Source organism: Lithobates pipiens, unplaced genomic scaffold (assembly GCF_037356315.1).
Source record: "Lithobates pipiens isolate NorthernLeopardFrog02 unplaced genomic scaffold, aLitPip1_a1.2 Scaffold_16, whole genome shotgun sequence".
Classification (NCBI taxonomy): domain Eukaryota; kingdom Metazoa; phylum Chordata; class Amphibia; order Anura; family Ranidae; genus Lithobates; species Lithobates pipiens.
Genome location: NW_027507748.1, coordinates 420,922,086 through 420,941,914, shown reverse-complemented (window position 1 = coordinate 420,941,914; position 19,829 = coordinate 420,922,086). Strand labels below are relative to the sequence as shown.

Here is a 19,829-nt window from a genome sequence, read left to right as displayed (position 1 = left end):
CAATACAATTCAATACAAGAGGGATCAGGGGGCCCTGCTTGTTAGAGTTTACAATCTAGAAGGGAGGGTCGAGTGGAAGGTGTGGGTAGGATAGGCTTTACTGAAGTGGAGGGTTTTCAGGGATCGTCTAAAAGCTAATAGAGTAGATGGACAGACAGATTGGGGTAAGGAGTTCCATAGGCTTGGAGAGGCTCTGGAAAAGTCTTGGAGACGAGCATGGAAGGAGGCAATGAGAGAGCTAGAGAGCAGATAGTCTTGAGAAGAATGAAGAGAACGAGTAGGTTGGTATTTTGAGACTAGGTCAGTGATGTAGCTGGGGCAGAGTTGTGGATTGCTTTGTAGGTAGTTGTTAGTATTTTGAATTTAATTTGTTGGGTGAGCGGAAGCCAGTGGAGGGATTGGCAGAGAGGAGTAGCAGAGACAGAGCGGTTGGTAAGGTGGATGAGTCTGGCAGCAGCATTCATGATGGACTGAAATACCAACTGAGGTAGAATTTACAGTAATGATAAGGATGTATAACCATAAATTGGTGTAGTGCTATGATAAGGATGTATAACCATAAATTGGTGTAGTGCTATGAGAAAAGTATTATTCCAATAATACCATAAAAATCATAAACGATCATAACTAAATGAAATATTAAATGAAAAAGACATACATCCTGAACATAAAGAAAGTCCAAGTGCTTCCTCCTTTGTGCCACTCAATATATTATTATACTTCTACAAAGATTATGCACTTAATGTGTTAAATGGAAGTGCGTTATCTATACAGCCAGCCAGAGATTAATACCAACACAGCATTTATCAATGTGGCTTTTACATGTGGCTGCATTGCATGCACCATATAATGTGAGTGGCATTTTTTTTTTGAATGGGTGAATAAAAGGTTTTAAAAAGGTGAAGCACTATGTGTAGAAAAAATGATCCGCACACCGGTTGTTGCTCTTAAAATTTCTTCATTTTATTGAATGGGTTATGACTAAGGCCTTATAGGCTGAAACACGTCAACTGACTTAATCTGCATTTGTTCACTGTAGCTATTCAATAAAATGAAGACATTTTGTCTTCATTAAGACAACAACTGCAGTGCAGATCATTTTTTCTACATTACTGTACTCTGCCAGCAACTGTGGATCGAGCACCTGGGAGCTCTGCTATTTAGGTTTTGTATGGGTAGTAGCATTGACTTTTCTGTTTATACGAAGCACTATGTGTGTTTGTTAGTTTTTTTGGATACTGTGATTTGGAGGAGAAAAGGACAATAGGTGAAACCTGCTGGAGAGAGAAAAGTAAATTTAAAGTGATCTTGTGCTGTTATTGACCTTACATTGTATGGGGGTCATATATACCAGGTAAGAGCACAACTGGTTTTGGCAGAGCACTGGAAGTTGTTATATGTTGGTTATATGTTGTCTATGCACCAATGAGAGTGTTATAAGGTGGTAGCGGCTGTTCACAGTGTATAGCAGTGAACAGGTTTTTTTTGATGCCACACTAATGATAAGTTAAGTATATCATGAGAGCATAGGCCTTGAAAATAAGGTGGGGAGGAAGAGCTGCCCCACTCCCCTACCCAGGACCCCTTATTTCCAAGCAGGTCATGAATCACTTTATAAGCAGTTACAGCAAACAGTTTTTAACTTTTGGGATAAAGGGTTTAGGTGATTAAATAAAACTAATCATTGTCAGTTTTATTCAATCATGTAAACCCTTTATCCCAAAAGTTAAAAACTGTTTGCTGTAACTGCTTATAAATGGTGAGCTGGAGTTTGGCTTCAATTTGTGTATTTAAATCTGCTAGTCCTTATAACACTCCCCTCCCCCAGACTGATGATGTTGTTGTCTAAATGTGCCCCCTGTGCTCATTAATCCAAAGTGGGGGCACTCTAATATAAGTGGTTTGTTACAGCCTTGATTGTCAGAGAAAAAAGCCTAAACAAAACAAAATAAATGCAGCTACCACATCTAAGGATTGGTAAGGTGCAATATATTACATTTTTGGTTTTGGGTTTAATACTGATTTAAAACAAAAGCATCTCCATAGTGTAGTATTTTGTAAAAATAAATAAATAAATAATAATTTTATTGAAGATTATCATACTCACAGAAAAATCGCCCAAACCACAGCAAATCATTAAAAATGCTCCTGCAGGTGTAAATCTGTGTACTTCTACGTGTCTCCAGAGTCTGAAGCCACATCTTCTTGACGTGTTTCGTCACAAAGAACTTCCTCCGGATCTGCCATCACATCCTGAGGAAGTCCTCACAAACTCCCGAACTCTGATAAAAATTGCCTTGTGTGTGGGCACATTCTTGGGAATCAAGGCAGCAGCATTGTTTTGCTGGGATAAAAAAATTGTATATGCATGTGCAGAGGGACAACGATGGGTGGGGATAGTATAAGCTCTGTAGTGCAGTGAGCAGGGCTGGCAACACTAGTTGGGAATACATGGCAGCAAAGACACTGAGTTGCCAGCCCGGACAAGAAGTTAACAGAATGCTGGATTTCTGGGACATAATTTTTCTATAATTTTTAAGGAGAAAAAAAATAGGCAAATGTGCTTATATTGGAGACTGAATATATATTTTGTGACCATTTTGACCTATTATACAAGTTAAGCCTTTTCTTGCATATCCTAACAAGGCCAAGAAAGGGACAGTGGAGAAATGGTTTATTATAAATGAAAACTGTGAGAAATATGTGTTTACAGCAAATGTTGCAAAGATGTGATTTCACTGCAATGGAAAGACTGTTGCAGTTTAAAGGATAATATTGGCAGAGAGATCTGAGATATATGCATAAACGTTAAACATATCAGCTTTGGAAGAACAGGAAAAAGGCAATTTATTTTTAAGTGTAGCTTGGATTTTTTCCCCTTTGTTCTTTGCACATCTATTTTTATTAGAACCATTTTTCATGCTTTCATATAAATAAAGGAATCCTGGGAGGTTTTATAAGTCAGGCTTCACGTATGGAATAAATATAAGGTGGGATCTAACATATTATAGAGGGAAAAAAAACATTGAAACAACCCTTTCCTATCCTGCTGTCAAAGTCTTCTAAAGATAGTTATGATAGCATTAAAGATTAATTCCACTTCTGTTGAGAAAAATGCAAACCCCTCTGGGTGATCAATGTACATTGCAGGGATTTACAAATGTTGTAGCATATTCTTACTTTTTGTTGATGTGAACAAATAGCTGCTTGTTTTACCAGACTAATCACCTACTCTTTCTGACTGAGAGGGTCCGATTCTTTATTAATAAGCTGATGCACTTTCTGTGTTCCAATGATAAAAACTGCAGGGTCTGGATCCTTTCAGAAGTGATTAACCCTTTAACCAAAATGTACATTTCTATTACAAGGAGTGCCTAAAATTTGACTTGTGTCTTAGTGTAGACTTCTGGGAAAATCAGTGAGCCAATCACACAAGCAGGAAACATTCCTGCTGAACCGGCCGAGATTCAAACCAAGTACGGGCAGGCCTAATGTACCCAAGTTGATCGATCAATCAACTTGGGTACATCCTACCTGTCGGATTTTACATGCAATTATTGCTAGTGGCTGTTATAGACCACTTAACCTGTAAAAGCAATTTAAAGTTACACAGGTAATCTGGGGCCAGAAAAAGAGGAAGTTCATCTGCATTTTTAACACCTTTCAACTGCATACCTACAAGTGGACATGGTGGCTGATTGGGTCTATTTACATTTCCGTGGTCACAATGCTTTACTTTGCAGTGGGCAATCCACACTGCAACCATGTGCCAAATGCAGCTGTGTCAGTTGCCGTACTGTAGAAAAATGTAAAAAATTGAAAAGCGGAAGTATCATAGTCAGAATGCCTTTAACTCTCTAAATCGCCTCGGAAAAGGCTATCCACTGTTGATGGGTTTTCAGAGGGATGGTAGGGCCTGCTGCCCATGTGACTCAGCCCTTAAAAAGTTTCTAGACTTAAGAGCAGAATGATATATATATATATATATATATATATATATATATATATATATATATATATATATATATATATATATGCTCAAAATGTTTTCAATTGTATATTTAATAGACCAAAAGGGAAAAAAAATCAAAATGTATTGTTAGGATTTACATACACTTTAAAACTTGCACTCCAGTGAAAATGAGATATTAACCCTAAATACATGGGAATTAAGGAAAGCAGTCTCATCATTCTGGCTTTCCATGTTCATTCAAACACTGCTAAAGAGCATCAGTTTACTCCAAAGATTGTCAGCAACGTAATGGCCCTTAGCTTATAAGTTTGTAACACAGAGGTGTTCTTAAAAACACACTCTGTAGACCTCTGTATGTCACACAAGGAAAACAAAATGCTTAAAATACAAAATGGATAAAATAATCCATGAATAATGGATTAAGAAGGATTAAATCCCAGCCTAGACTAAAATGAATTGGTCACACAACACATCAAGTACATAGAGAGAAAGAAAAGTGGAGATTTCAAGAAGAAGACTCCTCATCCCACATATGGATCTCTAGCTGTAGGAAAATGCACAGATTAGAGCAAATTGAGCTGACATTCTAACTTTAACATGATTATAGAATGTGCTGGAGAGCCTAAGAGTCCATTCACACAGGGGCGACTATGGATCCGACTTGAAGTCGCCCCAAGTCGCCTGACATGATAAAATCAATGTAAGTGAATGAGAGCCGTCTTGATGTACACTACTGAAGTCGCTCCGACTTCAGAAAAGGTTCCTGTACTACTTCAATCCGACTTCTAGGCAACTTGTACCCATTGATTTCAATGGAAGTTGCCTCCATGTCGGATCCCCTGTCTTAACTGAAGCAACTTTCCAGGAAGTAAAAATAGTTTTCTAGGCAAACCCCTCCCTCCCACAGAGCTGATTATGTGATTGGCCACTGGCAAATACCCCTGTCCTGGAGTCAACTTCAAGTTGCCTTGTAAGTTTCCCCAAATTGTGCTGTAATTGATACTCAAGTCGTGTCCAAGTTGCCACCCAAAGTCGTGCTGGAAGTTGTGTTGCCCCTGTGTGAATGGACTTTTACAGTTGACTAATTAGTTTCACTTTTTCCTTGGAATTACACTTTATATTCCCATGTGTATTTTAATGGCCCTGGCTTCGCCAAAATACGTGAAAGCCAAGACATGTGACTTCTGTAGTGCTTGTATGGTATGTTTTGACATCTTTGGCACAGCCTGACAGATGCATCATTCTTTTAAAAATGTACAGTAAATTTATTGTTCCCTATTCTACAATGAAAAAGTAAATGATCTTGAAATATAATTCCACCCTTCTGAATTATTTGATACTATAAGGTTGTATAGTGGAATATTTTACTGTTGAAAAGAACATGATGTACCCATGTTATTTTATAAATGTGCAAGCTTTTTAAGTACACATTTTGCTCAGTGGATACAGGTTTTGAACAATGGAAAAATGTTCAAAACATTTTAATTGCCATGGCAGTGCGTCTACAGCTGTCTACAGCTGACTGTGGATTGTTGGCACAGTCTATAGTTACACTATGACAATGAGCACAATATGAAGATTTCCAGTATGGCATAATAAATACTTTAAAAGGCAGTAAAGGCATGACAGGTAGTGTTATTCATAAAACATGTTATTTCCAGTGGTGTCACTAGGGTTGGTGTCAGCTGGTGTGGCAAAACATGGTGTCACCCCCCTCTATCCTGCCTAGTGCCCTGCAGGCAGCGCATGGTCATGGGGTGCACCCCCAAATGGCTGCTGTAAATCATAGCATAGGGTGGTATAAGGCAGGCTGGGGCAGTATAGGGCAAGTTGGGGTGTTATAGGGCAGGTCAGGGTGGTATAGTGGCAGATTAGGGTGGCATAGGGCAGGCTAGGGTGGTATAGGGCAGGTTGGGGGGCATAGGACATTTTGGAGTTTCATAGGGCAGGGTGGGGCGCATACTGCAATTTGGGGTGGTATAGTGCAGTTTGGGGTGGTATAGGGCAGGTTGGGGTGGTATAGGGCCACGTTGAGGTGGTATAGGGCAGGTTGGGGTGGCATAGGACAGGTTGGGGTGGTATATTGCCAGGTTGGGGTGGTATAGGGTAGGTTGGGGTGGCATAGGACAGATTAGGGTGGCATAGGACAGGTTGGGCTAGCATAGGACAGGTTGGAGTGGAATAGGACAGGTTGGAGTGGCATTTGGCAGGTTAGGGTGGTATAAGGCATGTTGGGATGGTATTGGGCAGGTTGGGGTGGCATAGGGCAGGTAGAGATGGCATATGGCAGGTCAGGACTGTGCAGTGATAGTGTTCACTGTGCAGTAACTTCCAGAATCATTCTTGCAGATGAAGACCTGGGGCTGCTGATTCCTCTCCTCTATCTCCTTCAGCTGTGGGATCAGCCATAGTGAAGGAGTCTGTGAGAGGAGTGGAGGAGGCAGCCACACCCCAAGCTCCACCCACCAACTCCGGCCACTGGACTGATATTGGAGATCCCAGTGGGGCCAAGTGACAGCTTAATCTGATGGGGGAGTGTTATAGGCAGCTTCGCTCCCCCGCATGGCTTGCAATATAATTATATAATACAGTGTGTATCGGCACGTGTCGGCTCTGGTGTCACACCTCTGGCGGGTGTCACCCGATGCAGTCTGAACCTCCATAGCAATGCCACTGAGTTATTTCAATTAGTTTAATATTACAAAACCTCTGAAACTGACAGTATTTTAGTTAGTATTCATGTGTTCCTTAATGCCCATTAACCCCTGTACAATCCTATTACTGGTAGTAACACATACATTAGTCATAGTACAGGTAATGGTGGCCATACATGCTTTGATTTTATTATCCTAATAATGTGTGATTTGATCAAAACAATCAAATCGGCATCATTTCCTTTCAGTTGATTTAGACTCAATTTAGATTTGGGTTTGGGCTTGATCAAACTGAGTTGGTTGGTCAAGATGGAAAATGTTCAATCAAAAGCATTTATTGGTAGCACTGAGATGCTTTGTTTGCAAATTAGATCATCTTTCGACTGCTCAGATTATAAAATTGAATGGTGAAAACAGAGATCAGTAATTTACGATTGTATCTTCCAACCAGCAATCAAAATCAATTTCCCCTTGTGTGTCATATCGATTGAAAAGGCTGTTGATTATAGAATGAATATTCCTTTTGGGAGAGATTGATTGGAAATTAATCAATCATTTATCAAAACTATGTATTTCTACCATAAGATTTGGTTTAAAGAGGATTTTATATAACTTGGTAATATTGTCAGCTTCAAACACTGAGTGAGATGTAAAAGGACTAAAGGAAAAAAAAGTCTTCTAATATGAGCGTTTAAAACAAACACAGGCTTAGACAGCTGGGGTATAAAATGTTAAGCCTTTACTGCATGGTCTTCAGGGTGTCATATATACTTTATATAATCACTTTATGAACAGCAGATGTTTTCAGGACATGGAATAAATAATTCTGATGCTTGGGTTTTTGGAGTGCCTTTCTAGTATGGCATTCTAAACTTCAGGTTAAAATATGCCCAAAATGATCACCTGACATGCCTTTATGTGCAAAAGTAAAGGACTCAAAGTACATAGAACCATGGTTGCATGATGCATATGTATCCAGAGTCAGGCCATGACCATTTAATCACACCTGAGTATTAGATCAGTGATACCTGGGCAGATCTTTCATCAGTTGCAAAATGTGATGAGATGACCACCAGCTATGCTCAAACCACATACCACTGTTATCCATTATGGATTTGCCTCCAACATGACTGACGCACACATTCAGCACACATGAGGTGAAGGAACGGTCTCTTTTTCTTTGAAAAACACATTGCTGAGTGACTGCTCAGATTTTCTAACAGGTACCAAACCTCTGTGTGCAATACTGAGCACTGCAGACTGCTTGTTATTAACTGGTACATAACCCACAGATCACTTGATTATCCTGATACTGGTCATATTGCACGCACATAATGGACTATTACGTATGGCCCAAGCCAGGAGATCAAATTATCACCTGTTATTTGCTACTGGTCGCTACTACATTAACTGACATGGTTTAATTAATCTAGCTTTTTATCTCCTGTACTTCTTGAATAAACCTGTGTTTTGTCCATGCAGGGCACATAAACAGGTTCAAGTAATTGCCCCTATCCTCTGTAGTACATACCTTTCTTTCAGTACCTTGCCACTCCTTTAAGCTGCTCAAGTTGGGGCTTACACAAGAGTATAAGGTTACTTCACCCCCTTGTATTAACAATGGGCCAACTGCCAGCACGGTCAAATGCTGCTCCATACCCACCGAACTAGGTAATCACTTCACTCTCATTAGGATAGAAGCATGTGAATTAAGGAAAGATAAAATGATAGAAACATAGAAAAAAGACCATGTGATCTATTGATGCTGCTTAGGATGGATGGCATTAAAGCATACCTGTTGCTTCTTCCTGCATGGACAAAGTTTGCTGTGAAGAACACTGTCATCTTGGCACCTTTGGCAATTGTTAAAGCTCCCTCACCCCTTCCTTACTGCCAATGCTTTCAACATAGCTAGCACTAAAATCCCTAATGTTGGCTGGTAATGAGCACTAAGGAAAATAGTGAAGTCACTTCCCTGGTCACGTGACAGTGCTGGGACTTAGTGATTGGATGCCAGACCCAAGCACTGTCACATGGGTGTAAATAGCAAGCCCCTCCAGACCCGCGAGCATTTGGTAATGTCTTCAGACCTTTACAAATGACGCTATGATTTTTGCCTCTAATGGGACAGTGTAATTTTTAGGCAGTACAAACAAGTGTCCACTACCCCCACCTACAACTGGTCTATTACAGCAAGGAGCACTGGAAGGGGGAAGGGAGATGCATGTCAAACAAATACAAGGAGATTTCCAAGCTCAAACTTACCAACCAGCCAGCGACGAACCAAATCAACCTTCTAACACTATGGGTTAAGAACCAGGGTTCATTCTGCACACATTTTCATATACATGCATAAGCTACAGGCCCCGTTAAGGCACCCTGGTATCTGTAGTCCCTAACCCTGACTTCTGGGTCTCCACAATGGGAGCACATGCATTTTTATGGATAAGTGAGGACAAGTGGCCTGGAAGGAGTGCACCCCTCCTTAAAGGTACAGGGGCACACTGAACCCACAGCACATTGCACTATGGCAGCAAAGCAGTGGCCACTTGTTTGTATTTTGATTATATTGGTCAGGCAACGCACTGACATTTTTGCTGCAATAGTGCATAAAGCAGATAAATAAATTGAATTAGTAAAAATAAACCCCAAAAAAAGCTTTTCGAAAAAGAACAGACAAAAAAGTGAGGGAGTTGATTAGTTTTTGCATATTATTTTCATAGCTGCCAAAAAAAATTAAGAAACATACTATATTGGGCAAATTACACTGAGAATATGATGTACAAAAGTAAAGATTACCCATAGTGAAAACTACTTCCTATTGATCTGAGAGAGTGACCATCACTTAAAGGACCAATAAGGAGACTCGGGAGAAATCAGAGCATGCACAAGAAAGGTTGAAATGTGCATATAATTTCAGCTGCTAATTGCTTTGACATAGACTTTTCATTGACCATAATTTCTGATTATGTATTTTTGATCATAAGCTCGGTTTGAACTAACCAGGATTACGACAGATTTTCGAGAAAAAAAAACACATTGTAAAAAAGTATAGTTTTCAGAAATGTTTTGACCTTACAGTGACACTAATATATCCAAATTCTCTAAAAAATAATCCTTACACATCCATCACTTAAAAGCTTTGACTTGTCATCTACTTTTCATGAAACTGTGTTAAAGGGGTTGATTTACTAAAACTGGAGAGTGCAAAATCTGGTGCAGCTGTGCATAGAAACCAATCAGCTTCCAGTTTTTTTTTTTTATTTGTCAAAGCTTAATTGATCAAGCTGAAGTTAGAAGCTGAATGTCTACCATGCACACCTGCACCAGATTTTGCACGCTCCAGTTTTAGTAAATCAGCCCTGCTGTGTTTTTCTGCTTCCTTGTAACATTCTCTGTGAACTCCTGAGCCTCTTCTTTTCTCCCTCACATTTTTGCTGGGGATGAGAAGTATGCAATAATTTCAGCCATGTGCAATGCTCTATTCACACTACAAATCCCACAGTTCATAGTCCATCTCAGAAGTGAGCAAGAGAGGGTTCCTACATACAGTGGGACAATGGACGTAGACATCCTCTAATAGGAAGTCAGATCACAGCAGCAAAATATAAAAATAAACTTTTAGAGTTTTAGAGGAGGCTGAGAGCAATATTAGACACTTTTTTTTTACTAAGAATACATAGTTGAATTCTTTTTTTGTAAACCAGTTTAGTATCACTTTGTTTCAAGCATCAGATGTACCTGACATACACGTTTATTTAATCTGATCAGCCCATAGAATTCTATAATGTAAAAGCTGATACAAATAAATAAATTAAAGGAACAGGACATTGAAAAGTAACTAAAAAGTATGATTACAGGTTTCATGCTATTCTCTGTCTAGGTAGTTGTGGGAGCCTGGGGGTTAAATGTAATAACGCTCACAGTATATGCAGCCCACTCCTCCCAATGTAAAGTCTTGTCACAACCCACCGACCTCCTGCGCTGTCATCAATGAGTGCAAGGGCAGACTGGCTGGAATTTCACTACAGTCAAGTGTTGCATGCAGCTGCTGAAGGCAGGAAAAAGGCAGAGCTTACACCCAACAAAAGACAAGCCAGGGAAGAGAACTGCTTCTCATTGCTTGAAGTGCTCCTGCTCCACCAACATCAGAGATGGAGAGACTAGCCTGCTAGGTACTAACTCACTGTACAAGGAGCAGGCCTGATAAGAGTTAATGAAATAGGACACATCAGGAAGAAGAAAAGATCTTCTGGTACCCATCATTCTAAAATGAGATTTCCAGGAGGTGTGCTGAGCTCAGACATGTTGCTGCTGCTTTGGATAACTGTAGGTGCATACCTTACCCCTGCTGCAAGCAGGTTTGCAGAGTTTTCAAGGTACGTGTGAATTAGTAATAATGCATAATTTGTTTTCCCTCTATTAAAATGTGTATAAAAATGTTCCCTCCATTAAAATGTGTATAAAAAAATATATATATATAAATATATATATACAGTATATATATCATTTTTATTTATTTTTTCATTATTATTATCTGAAATGGTTTAATTTTTTTTAATGCACAGTGAGGATCTGTCTGAATTGAATGGTTTGAGTCTTTATTTCACATTCATTTTAAATTTGTTCTAATGCCTTATAGTTTAGAAACTTCTTAAAAACGATTTACTAAATAGTTTGCCTTACAGCTGAAAAGTTTGCAGGATTTTTTATGACTTGTAAATGTAGTGGATAGCATACTTAAATGGTTATTTAGCAAGAGCATTTCCATCCTAGAATAAACACTGTGGGTTCTGTAAAGCTATGCTGCTGGTCTGGCTCTTGTCATCTTAAGTGATGCCTTGTGTGTGAGCTTTTTCTCCTGTGTGCCAATGCTTTGGTTGGGTCCTGGGCAGGATTAAATGGAAGTCCTGTAAGGAGTAGACAATTGCCTTAAGTGGCAGGAAATGAGCAGTAGACAAATATTCAGTGTGCGGTTACATGCACTGGAAGTAACAGTTGATTGGATAGATAAGCAGCACGTTTTTGCACCACTATAATTGCTGCGTATTTGTTTATAAGTCACACATTTATTATTTTCACAGAGGGGGGGAAAGCAGGTGCAAATGGATGCAGAGACCCAAATAATAATTTCTACCAGATGTTTCATAAAGAGTAAGCCAATAGCAGCAGGATCCAGGAATTCTGCTGCCCTGAAAAGCAGGAGTGTGAAGTCTGTTTTTCACATGTCATTGCTTTCTTGCCCTGGAGTTAGAACAACTACTGTGATAGAGATTTCCTTAAGTAGAGAACCATGCCCTTCATAAAAGTAGTGTAACCTGAAAACATATCTTTAAAGGAAAAAGTATTGACTGCACTAGTAGAAGGTAGAAATGACAGGTCATCACAGCTCAGTCATTGTTCATATTTATGCAAACCAGAATGAGGTGCACAAATGGGGGTGTCTCCTTTATATAGTTCCTCAAAAGGTATTATGTATTGAAAACAATAAAAAAACATCAAAAAACAATAAACCATATAGATTCAAACCAGCTACCCATCCGAAAAGTGTAAAGACACCTTGTATACCATTGGTATACAAGATGTCTTTACACTTTTCAGATGGGCAGATGGTTTGAAATTCTATGGTTTATTGTTTTTTGCTGTTTTTCATTGTTTTTTATTGTTTTCAATACCTTTTGAGGAACTATATAAGGAGGCGCCCCCATTTGTGCACCCCATTCTTCTTATGGTGACAATACAGTGGGGACATTGATTTCTGCCCTTGTTTTACAAAATATCTGTGAGCACAGCTAGCCAAGGTGTTAAACTTCTTGAAAGAATAGTCAAAATTTGACTATCACCCTTTTGGGGGGAGGGTTTCCATCACTTCCTGATTCCGTTATACCCCTACATGAATTAGAAGGAGCCCTCGTTTATGGACACAGAAATCATTAAAAAAATAATTTACAGAAGCCCAAATGTTTTGGATGAAGTTGGACTATCCAGCTAGGCTATAACTCCCTAAGGATGACTATAGGCAGATGTGACAAATTCGAGCAACATATGAAAGATTTGTTGGATCTTGTCTTGGGTAACTCCTGAGTTATAAGAATCATGACCATGATTCTTGAATATACTTTTCTTTTACATAATCCTGATTCTTGAGACATCAATTTATTTTCTCTTGACTCAGGTAAAAATGATAAGATCTCTTACTATTCATTGTGTGAGATCTTCCTTCCTACTTGAAGTTAAACTTGGCTTACTGCCTCATCCTGCATTTATAAAGCAACACATCAATAAAGTCAAGTCAACCAATAATAATGGTGAGCACCCAATTGGAGGTTATTTACTAAAATAGGAGCACACAGAATCTGGTGCAACTGTTCATAGTAACCAGCTTTTAACTTCATCTTGTTCAATTAAGCTAGTATAGTGACTTTGTACCCTCAGAAAAAGGGCCAGTTGGTTTTTAGGAGAGGTGCATGTAAGATCTAATCCAAGAAGTGTTTTCTTTTTAAAGTCTACTTTCATAAAAAATGAACAACCTTTATAGTGTTTGTGCTGGTTTTCCCCTACTAATCATATAGGCTTCCATACATTTAGTTAGTTATGAAAAAGTGAATACGCTCATAAGATGGCAAATACTCAAAAACATTTTTGTTCTCTATGCTTAGGATATCATCAGCTCAAAATATACCCCTAAATTTGATCATCATCTATCTGCTAATTGTAAAGTCTGTTGAATGCCAACAACTCATGAGTTTTTATATGAATAGAGATAGGTGATAATAATATGTAGCCAAGTACTGGCTAACTTTGCCTGTGCCATCGTGGGACATTCTGTAACATCAGCTTCAGGAGACTGTTTCCCCCTAGTGCTCACCATGGACAATGTGTCACCATCTCCTGAATGCAGAGCGAGCAGAGGTCACAGCTGAGAGCAAAGGATCTTGGAATATGTGGTCCAAGGAGCCTGAATTTGCACTGGAGCCAGACTTCTGTAGACTACAAGTTTCAGCCGGCTGGGAGAGAGCAGAATGCTGGTTGAGGACATATATAGCCTGGTCTGGGAAGGAGTTTTCCTCTTGGGACCACAGCCTTCAGCTGAGAGCAGGGACCCAGACACTCAGAGTAATGCGAGCAGGGGGCATGACCTAGGTGGCATCAAGAGTCTCCGACAAGTGTGCGAGTGGATCCACCATCACCAGCTCCCTGTCGGCTGCGTGACTGTTGTGGTCACTCCCATTGTCACCGATACAGACCCCACTGAATCCCAGCATCGCAAGGTGTGCAGCCAGGCACCCTTCTCTGGTTGCAGATCCTTCAGAAGCCTGTTGCAGGACCACCTATTCCCTTGAGCCATGGTGTCATCAGAATTGGGTGAGCGGGCAGAAGCTCATCCTCTGTACACCCTACAAAGACACTGCATGCAGATTCCTTTATTCCATCTCTTCACATTAAAGCCTCAAAAGGAAACACTTTGCAAATGCTATTTTCAGTTGCTGGACACCATTGCACAGAAATCCCTCTGGGCCCTTGTTGAGCTAGCTGAAGACACTGAACATCTACCTCACAAGAACTTCTCCACTCTTCTCTTCTCCCCTCACTCACCTAAAGGACTCTGTGCACAATATCTGCACACATTAAGGGGAACTCTTCTCAGAGATTAAGTATTGCATTCCCTGAAACTTGTTGTTCTATAATTGTGCCACAAAATTTATTGGGCCCGTGCCATCAGGAGTTGAAGGGAGCAGTCTGACATAAAAGGCCATTCTCTTCCCTTTTATACCTGGGGTCATAGGTTCTTTCAGAATCTGCTGGTTACTATTGTTTGGCTTGTTATAATTTTCTTTGCATTGCATACCCATTTTATATTTGCCAGAGTTTAACACTGAAACAATTATTTACCTAAGCCATTCTTTTTTTATCTGCTTATAGAACCTTAAAAGAGAAGTCTGGGGTTTTTATGAATCATACTTACCTAGGTGAATGCAGCATCAGTCCGATTCTGCATCTGTCCCCCAGCGTATCTACACTCAGAACCGAGTGATCGAACACTGCCGATCGTTCAGTTCTCACGGCTCCTCGAGCAGAAAACTGCAGACTGTCAGTCACAGCTCTCTGCTCTGCCTTTCAGCGGCTCACTGGTTGATGATTAAAAGAGGCACATCTAAGTATGCAGGCATCCGGGGTAAAGCTGTCCACATAGACCATCCTCCGCACCACTGGCTCTCAATATAAAAAATTTTGTTTTTGCGTTTATTACTGCTTTAAAGAAGGAAAACTAAAAGCTCCCATCCTTCTTAATCTTGGAAATTTGACGAATCTTGAAATTCATAGTCTGCAATCGTGACAGGGTAGACTACCCTGTAGTAGAGTGATCTTATAGTGAGGCTTTAAGCGCTTGTGGAGCGCAGCATGGAAGGGATAATGTCGATAGCAGAGGACGGCCTCTCTTCTCTTTTATACTCAGTTGTGACATGATGCTACTTATATCAAGACATCGCTTGTTTATCGAGTCAAAATTTATTTAAAAAATGTTCTTGTCTTGCAAAACACTCTCAAACCAAGTTACTCTCAATTTTAGTGTACTTGTTTAATTTGCTGCAGTCTGGCATCTGTGTAATTGCATTATCATTTTAAAATATGTTTGAACCCAGAATGTCAGGGGTATCGGGCGGCTTGCAAGGTCAGGGCAACCATTGGGGTCAGTCATCTTCTAGCGGCTCTCATGGGGGTGGCGTTACAAATATAACAAGCATTCAGCATTCCATGTAGTTAAAAGTTAATCATAAAATAGTCAAATACCCTTATAACAATCACACAGGTACTCACATTTTAAGTCAATTTTGGTCAGGAACCAATTAACCTGCCAGCATGTCACTGCATTGCAGGAGATAGCAGGAGCCCACACAAACACTAGGTTGCTGTACAAAATCTATGCGGGTAGCATCCTAGTGGAGTAAAAGTTAAGGATCACAGTATTAAATCAGTTCTAGCAACTGTGCCACCTGCTATGTTTCACTTCAATAGCAGACACATTTGCACCATAAAAGTATAACTGGATTTGTCTCAAGATTCGTCACATTTCCAAGATTAACCACTTGCAACCTCAAGCAGATATACTGTGGCAGAATGGCACATACAGGCAAACTAACGTACCTGTACGTTGCCCTTTAAGAGGCGGCCTGCAGGCACATGGCAAGCTCCGTGAGTCGGATCGTGGGTCCCGTGGACTTGATATCAGTGGGGATACTCGTGATCATCTCACGGAGAGGAAGAACGGGGAGATGCTAATATAAACAAGCATCTCCCCATTCTGCCTAGTGACAGTGTCACTGATCTCTGCTCCCTGTGATCACGATCAGTGACATGTCAATTAGCCACGCCCCCTACAGTTAGAAACACTCCCCAGAACACACTTAACCCCTACACTGCTGCCTAGTGGTTAACCCCTTCACCAGTGTCATTTACACAGGAATCATTGCATTTGTATAGCACCGATTGCTGTATAAATGACAATGGTCCCAAAAATGTGTCAAAAATGTCCAATGTGTCTGCTATAATGTCGCAGTCACGATAAAAATCGCTGATCGCTGCCATTACTAGTAAAACAAAAAAAATTTATAAAAATGCCATAAAACTATCCCCTATTTTGTAAACGCTGTAACTTTTGCGCAAACCAATCAATAAATGCTTATTGCGATTTTTACCAAAAATATGTAGAAGAATAGGTATCGGCCTAAACTGAGGGGAAAAAAAGGGGTTTTAGGGCTGTTACTGATTAAAATTTTCGTGTTCGATTAATCGATTTTTTTTTAAATCGATTAATCGACGAATTTTGATTAATTATAACACAGATCCAACTACTTTTAGCTGATCTCCTTGCATTGCAACTCTGCATTAGTCAGTGGTAAATGTGGTATACACTATATACAATCACCTGACACTAGTTAGTTTCCACAATCCATGACTTAACTTCACAGTTCACACAAATACGTTTTAAATTCAAAAAAGTAGAACTGACGTAAGTAATTTTTTTTCGACAGTTGCGTGACAATCCCTCCACTTCCGCTCTAACTAATCACTCTCACCTTATGGCATGGACCTCTGTGCAAACAGGCGATCATGCAAGCGGGTATCAAAAGGGTTAACACGGACCATAAATTTCTCTCACGTCTCCTTAGGTCTCAGTAAGGACACCGGGCCATGGGTATAGAGAAAAGATCTAAGTGCTCATCGCTTAAGTATAAGATTCAAATTTTGTGTTCAAACACAAACTACTCGCATAAAGATGATAAAAACACAGCATGTAAAGCCGACAATCGTGTTAATTCCGTAGGGCAGCAGCTGGTGACGTCATGCTTAGCTCCTCCCCATACGTGTTACGTTCAATCAGAACTTCAACCTCAATGGACTCCTCCCCCATTCCCTCCGTTAGCAGACGGAGGCACTTGTTGAAGGGGGAGAGGAGTCTGGTGACGTTTATGTCCGTGATGTCACCGGATCTCTGATGGAACTGCCACCTCCGCCCTCATTGGAGCACTAGGCTGTGGAGGGGGGCAGGATCAGCTGGCTCTCAGCAGCTTGCTAAGAGGCTGAGCCAGGTGGCAGTCCAGGCTTATGGGTGGATCCTGACCATGTGTCCACGATCTTCCCCAAGCCTGGACTGGCTCTGTGATATCAGTCAACACCAGGGGCGGACTGACAACTCATGGGCCCCCAGGCAATCAGACATTATGGGGCCACACAGTATACAATCACACAGTATACACAGACATGTTTCCATTGGCTGAGAAGGTACTGGAGAGGTGAGGTAGCTATAATCTAAGGATATAAGACCAAAAGGATGTTGATAAGGGACATTTCAGAGACAGATGTAAAAAAAACACAGATTTTTACATACTTTCCCTGGTTTTACTGAGGCTGGCAACACTGATGGGGCCCCCTAGTGGCACGGAGCCCTCGGTGCCCGAGTGGCCCAATGGTCAGTCCGCCCCCGGTCAACACTGTTCCATGCACACTACAAATCCCATAGTTTAGGAATCTTCAAACTACGGCCCGCCAGCTGTTGTGGAAATACACATGCAAAAAATGAAACTGTGGGGAGATCCACGCTGACTGAGAGAGTGATGGGTACTCTACCAGCTCGGTTTGGATATAGCTGGGGTTCCTGAAGCCATGGGAGGCATGCAAACAGGGTTTAAATAGAAGCTTCAGAAGGAACACACTGCGGTATGAGTGCAAAAAACTTTAATTGATGCAAAAGAAAGCACATAGAAATGTTACAGCTGGCTAATGAGCCAAAATGAACAGAACCTTCACCAATCAATGACTAGCAATGAAGGAGCATGCAGGTGGAGATGGGCTATCTATAATGTGTGAAGCTGCAGCAAAATATTGGTGTGAGAGTCTGTATAATCAAGGCACAGTGTAAAGATAAAGAGCGGGACAAACCCTTCCATAAAAAGACCTCAGTGGTCCATTCGTGAACATGAAATGCAACCACCAAAAGGCTCACAGGGTCTCCCAATTAGTCTATCTTATATTCCATAACACCGTTGGAATGAACCCCATCCAGGTATGTATTGCTTGGAGCTCTTCCACACTGGGAGTGTGAAGTGGGGCTGTATAGTAATCTTCCGTGATACTGTGATGCCAGACCAGTTCTGTGCTATGCGGAGTGAAGCGGGAGAAAGATCCTCATGTGTGCAGGAAGAGTGTCGGGCTGTAGGACACTGAGATGTCAAGGCATTTCGCTCAACTGTGTGAGCTTCATCAGAACAGTGCAGTGGGGCTTCTTGCCATGCTTATAAAAGAGAATACTCCTCCTCTTCATGATTTTTCACTTTTAAAGGGCCACTGCCATACAACTATAGTGCCAAAAAATTTAAAATCAAATCCGTTGTAAAAGTGTTATTACATTTCAAATCTGTGATGATAATACTGGTATCACTATTACACATTCTAACCTGTTAAGTAATTCATCTGCAGCATTCATACCAGGTAATCATATTGTCAAAAGAGATAAATCAGAATTCACAATTGGAAATAGAGGAGGAGATTTTTGGAAGGCTAAACCATCATATAATGTCCACTGATTGCGGAACTACACATCCCATGAGGCATTTTAAAACTCTAACATTGACAAACATGACTAGGCATGATGGGAATTGTAGTTCCTCAACAACTGGAGGACCATAGTTTGAAGACCCCTGCCATAGTTTATAGCCCATAGCCCATCTTCGAAGGGAGCAAGAGGATAACTACATTCCTACATACAGTGTGATGTAACCACCGAGAACAAACACCACTGTCTATCAGGATATCCAAACACAAAAAATAGGGAGTCTGCAGATTTGTAGGAGGCTGAGAGCAATATAAGGTACTTTTCTGTGTTAAGAATGCATACTTGAATATCATTTTTTCCAGAGCTTAGTGTCACGTCAAATTCAGGTCAGAAGCAGGTAAACTGCAGGTGAAATGCTCTCTGAAGTGTCTCAAAATGACGTCAACCTGATGCCATCGACACAGGCTCTAATTGAGTGAGTTGAGCAAAATGAAGAGATTAGTAGATTGCCTGTGATATGTAAGGAAACCAGCATGTGATTTAACTTGCCTGGAATAACAACAGCTGCTATGGGGCCCAGGTGCAGCAGTTGAAATGGAAGGAACTTGGGTTGTCACTAAGAATTATTGACACTGAAGTGATATATCATCCAGCTGGGATGATTACAGAGATGTGGCCCCTAAAGTGACATCACTGGTCACATAATCTAATCACACTGTCTGAGCAGACAACCCCTCCTGGGGCAAAAACAGCATGCTTCCCTGTGTACCATTGTAGGATAGTTATGCCTCTGCCACTTTATATCAATTTGCACTAATGGAGGTTACTAAGGCTTTGATTCTATTATCTGATCGATGTGTGACTCAATCAAAATGTTCCTATCTGCAAACAATTGAAAAGCCATAACTTTCTGCCACCTTAAGCACCCAATCAATCATATAAAAGTAAAGCGTTCCATACTACAAACATGAAAAAAGATATTAAACAACAAAACACAATAATGCAAATAAAAATAAGTGCTAAATAAAGTGCCCAATTGTCACACATTTGAAATATGAAGTGACATTTGGGGCTTTAGTTAGGACTTATTTTTATTTGCTTTATTGTGTTTTGTTCTCTTATTTCTATTTCCATGTATGTAGTGTTG

General features: G+C 40.4%; 1 protein-coding gene across 1 annotated transcript in view; it reads left to right on the top strand.

Moving 5' to 3' along the window:
- Positions 1-10,630: 10,630 nt before the first annotated feature.
- EGFL6 (EGF like domain multiple 6) overlaps positions 10,631-19,829 on the top strand; it is a 138,024-nt gene continuing 128,825 nt past the window's right edge. Inside the window, exon 1 of the mRNA XM_077482542.1 lies at positions 10,631-11,006. Coding sequence (XP_077338668.1) covers positions 10,900-11,006 — 107 coding nt within the window. The 5' untranslated portion in view covers positions 10,631-10,899. The remainder of the gene's footprint in view (positions 11,007-19,829) is intronic.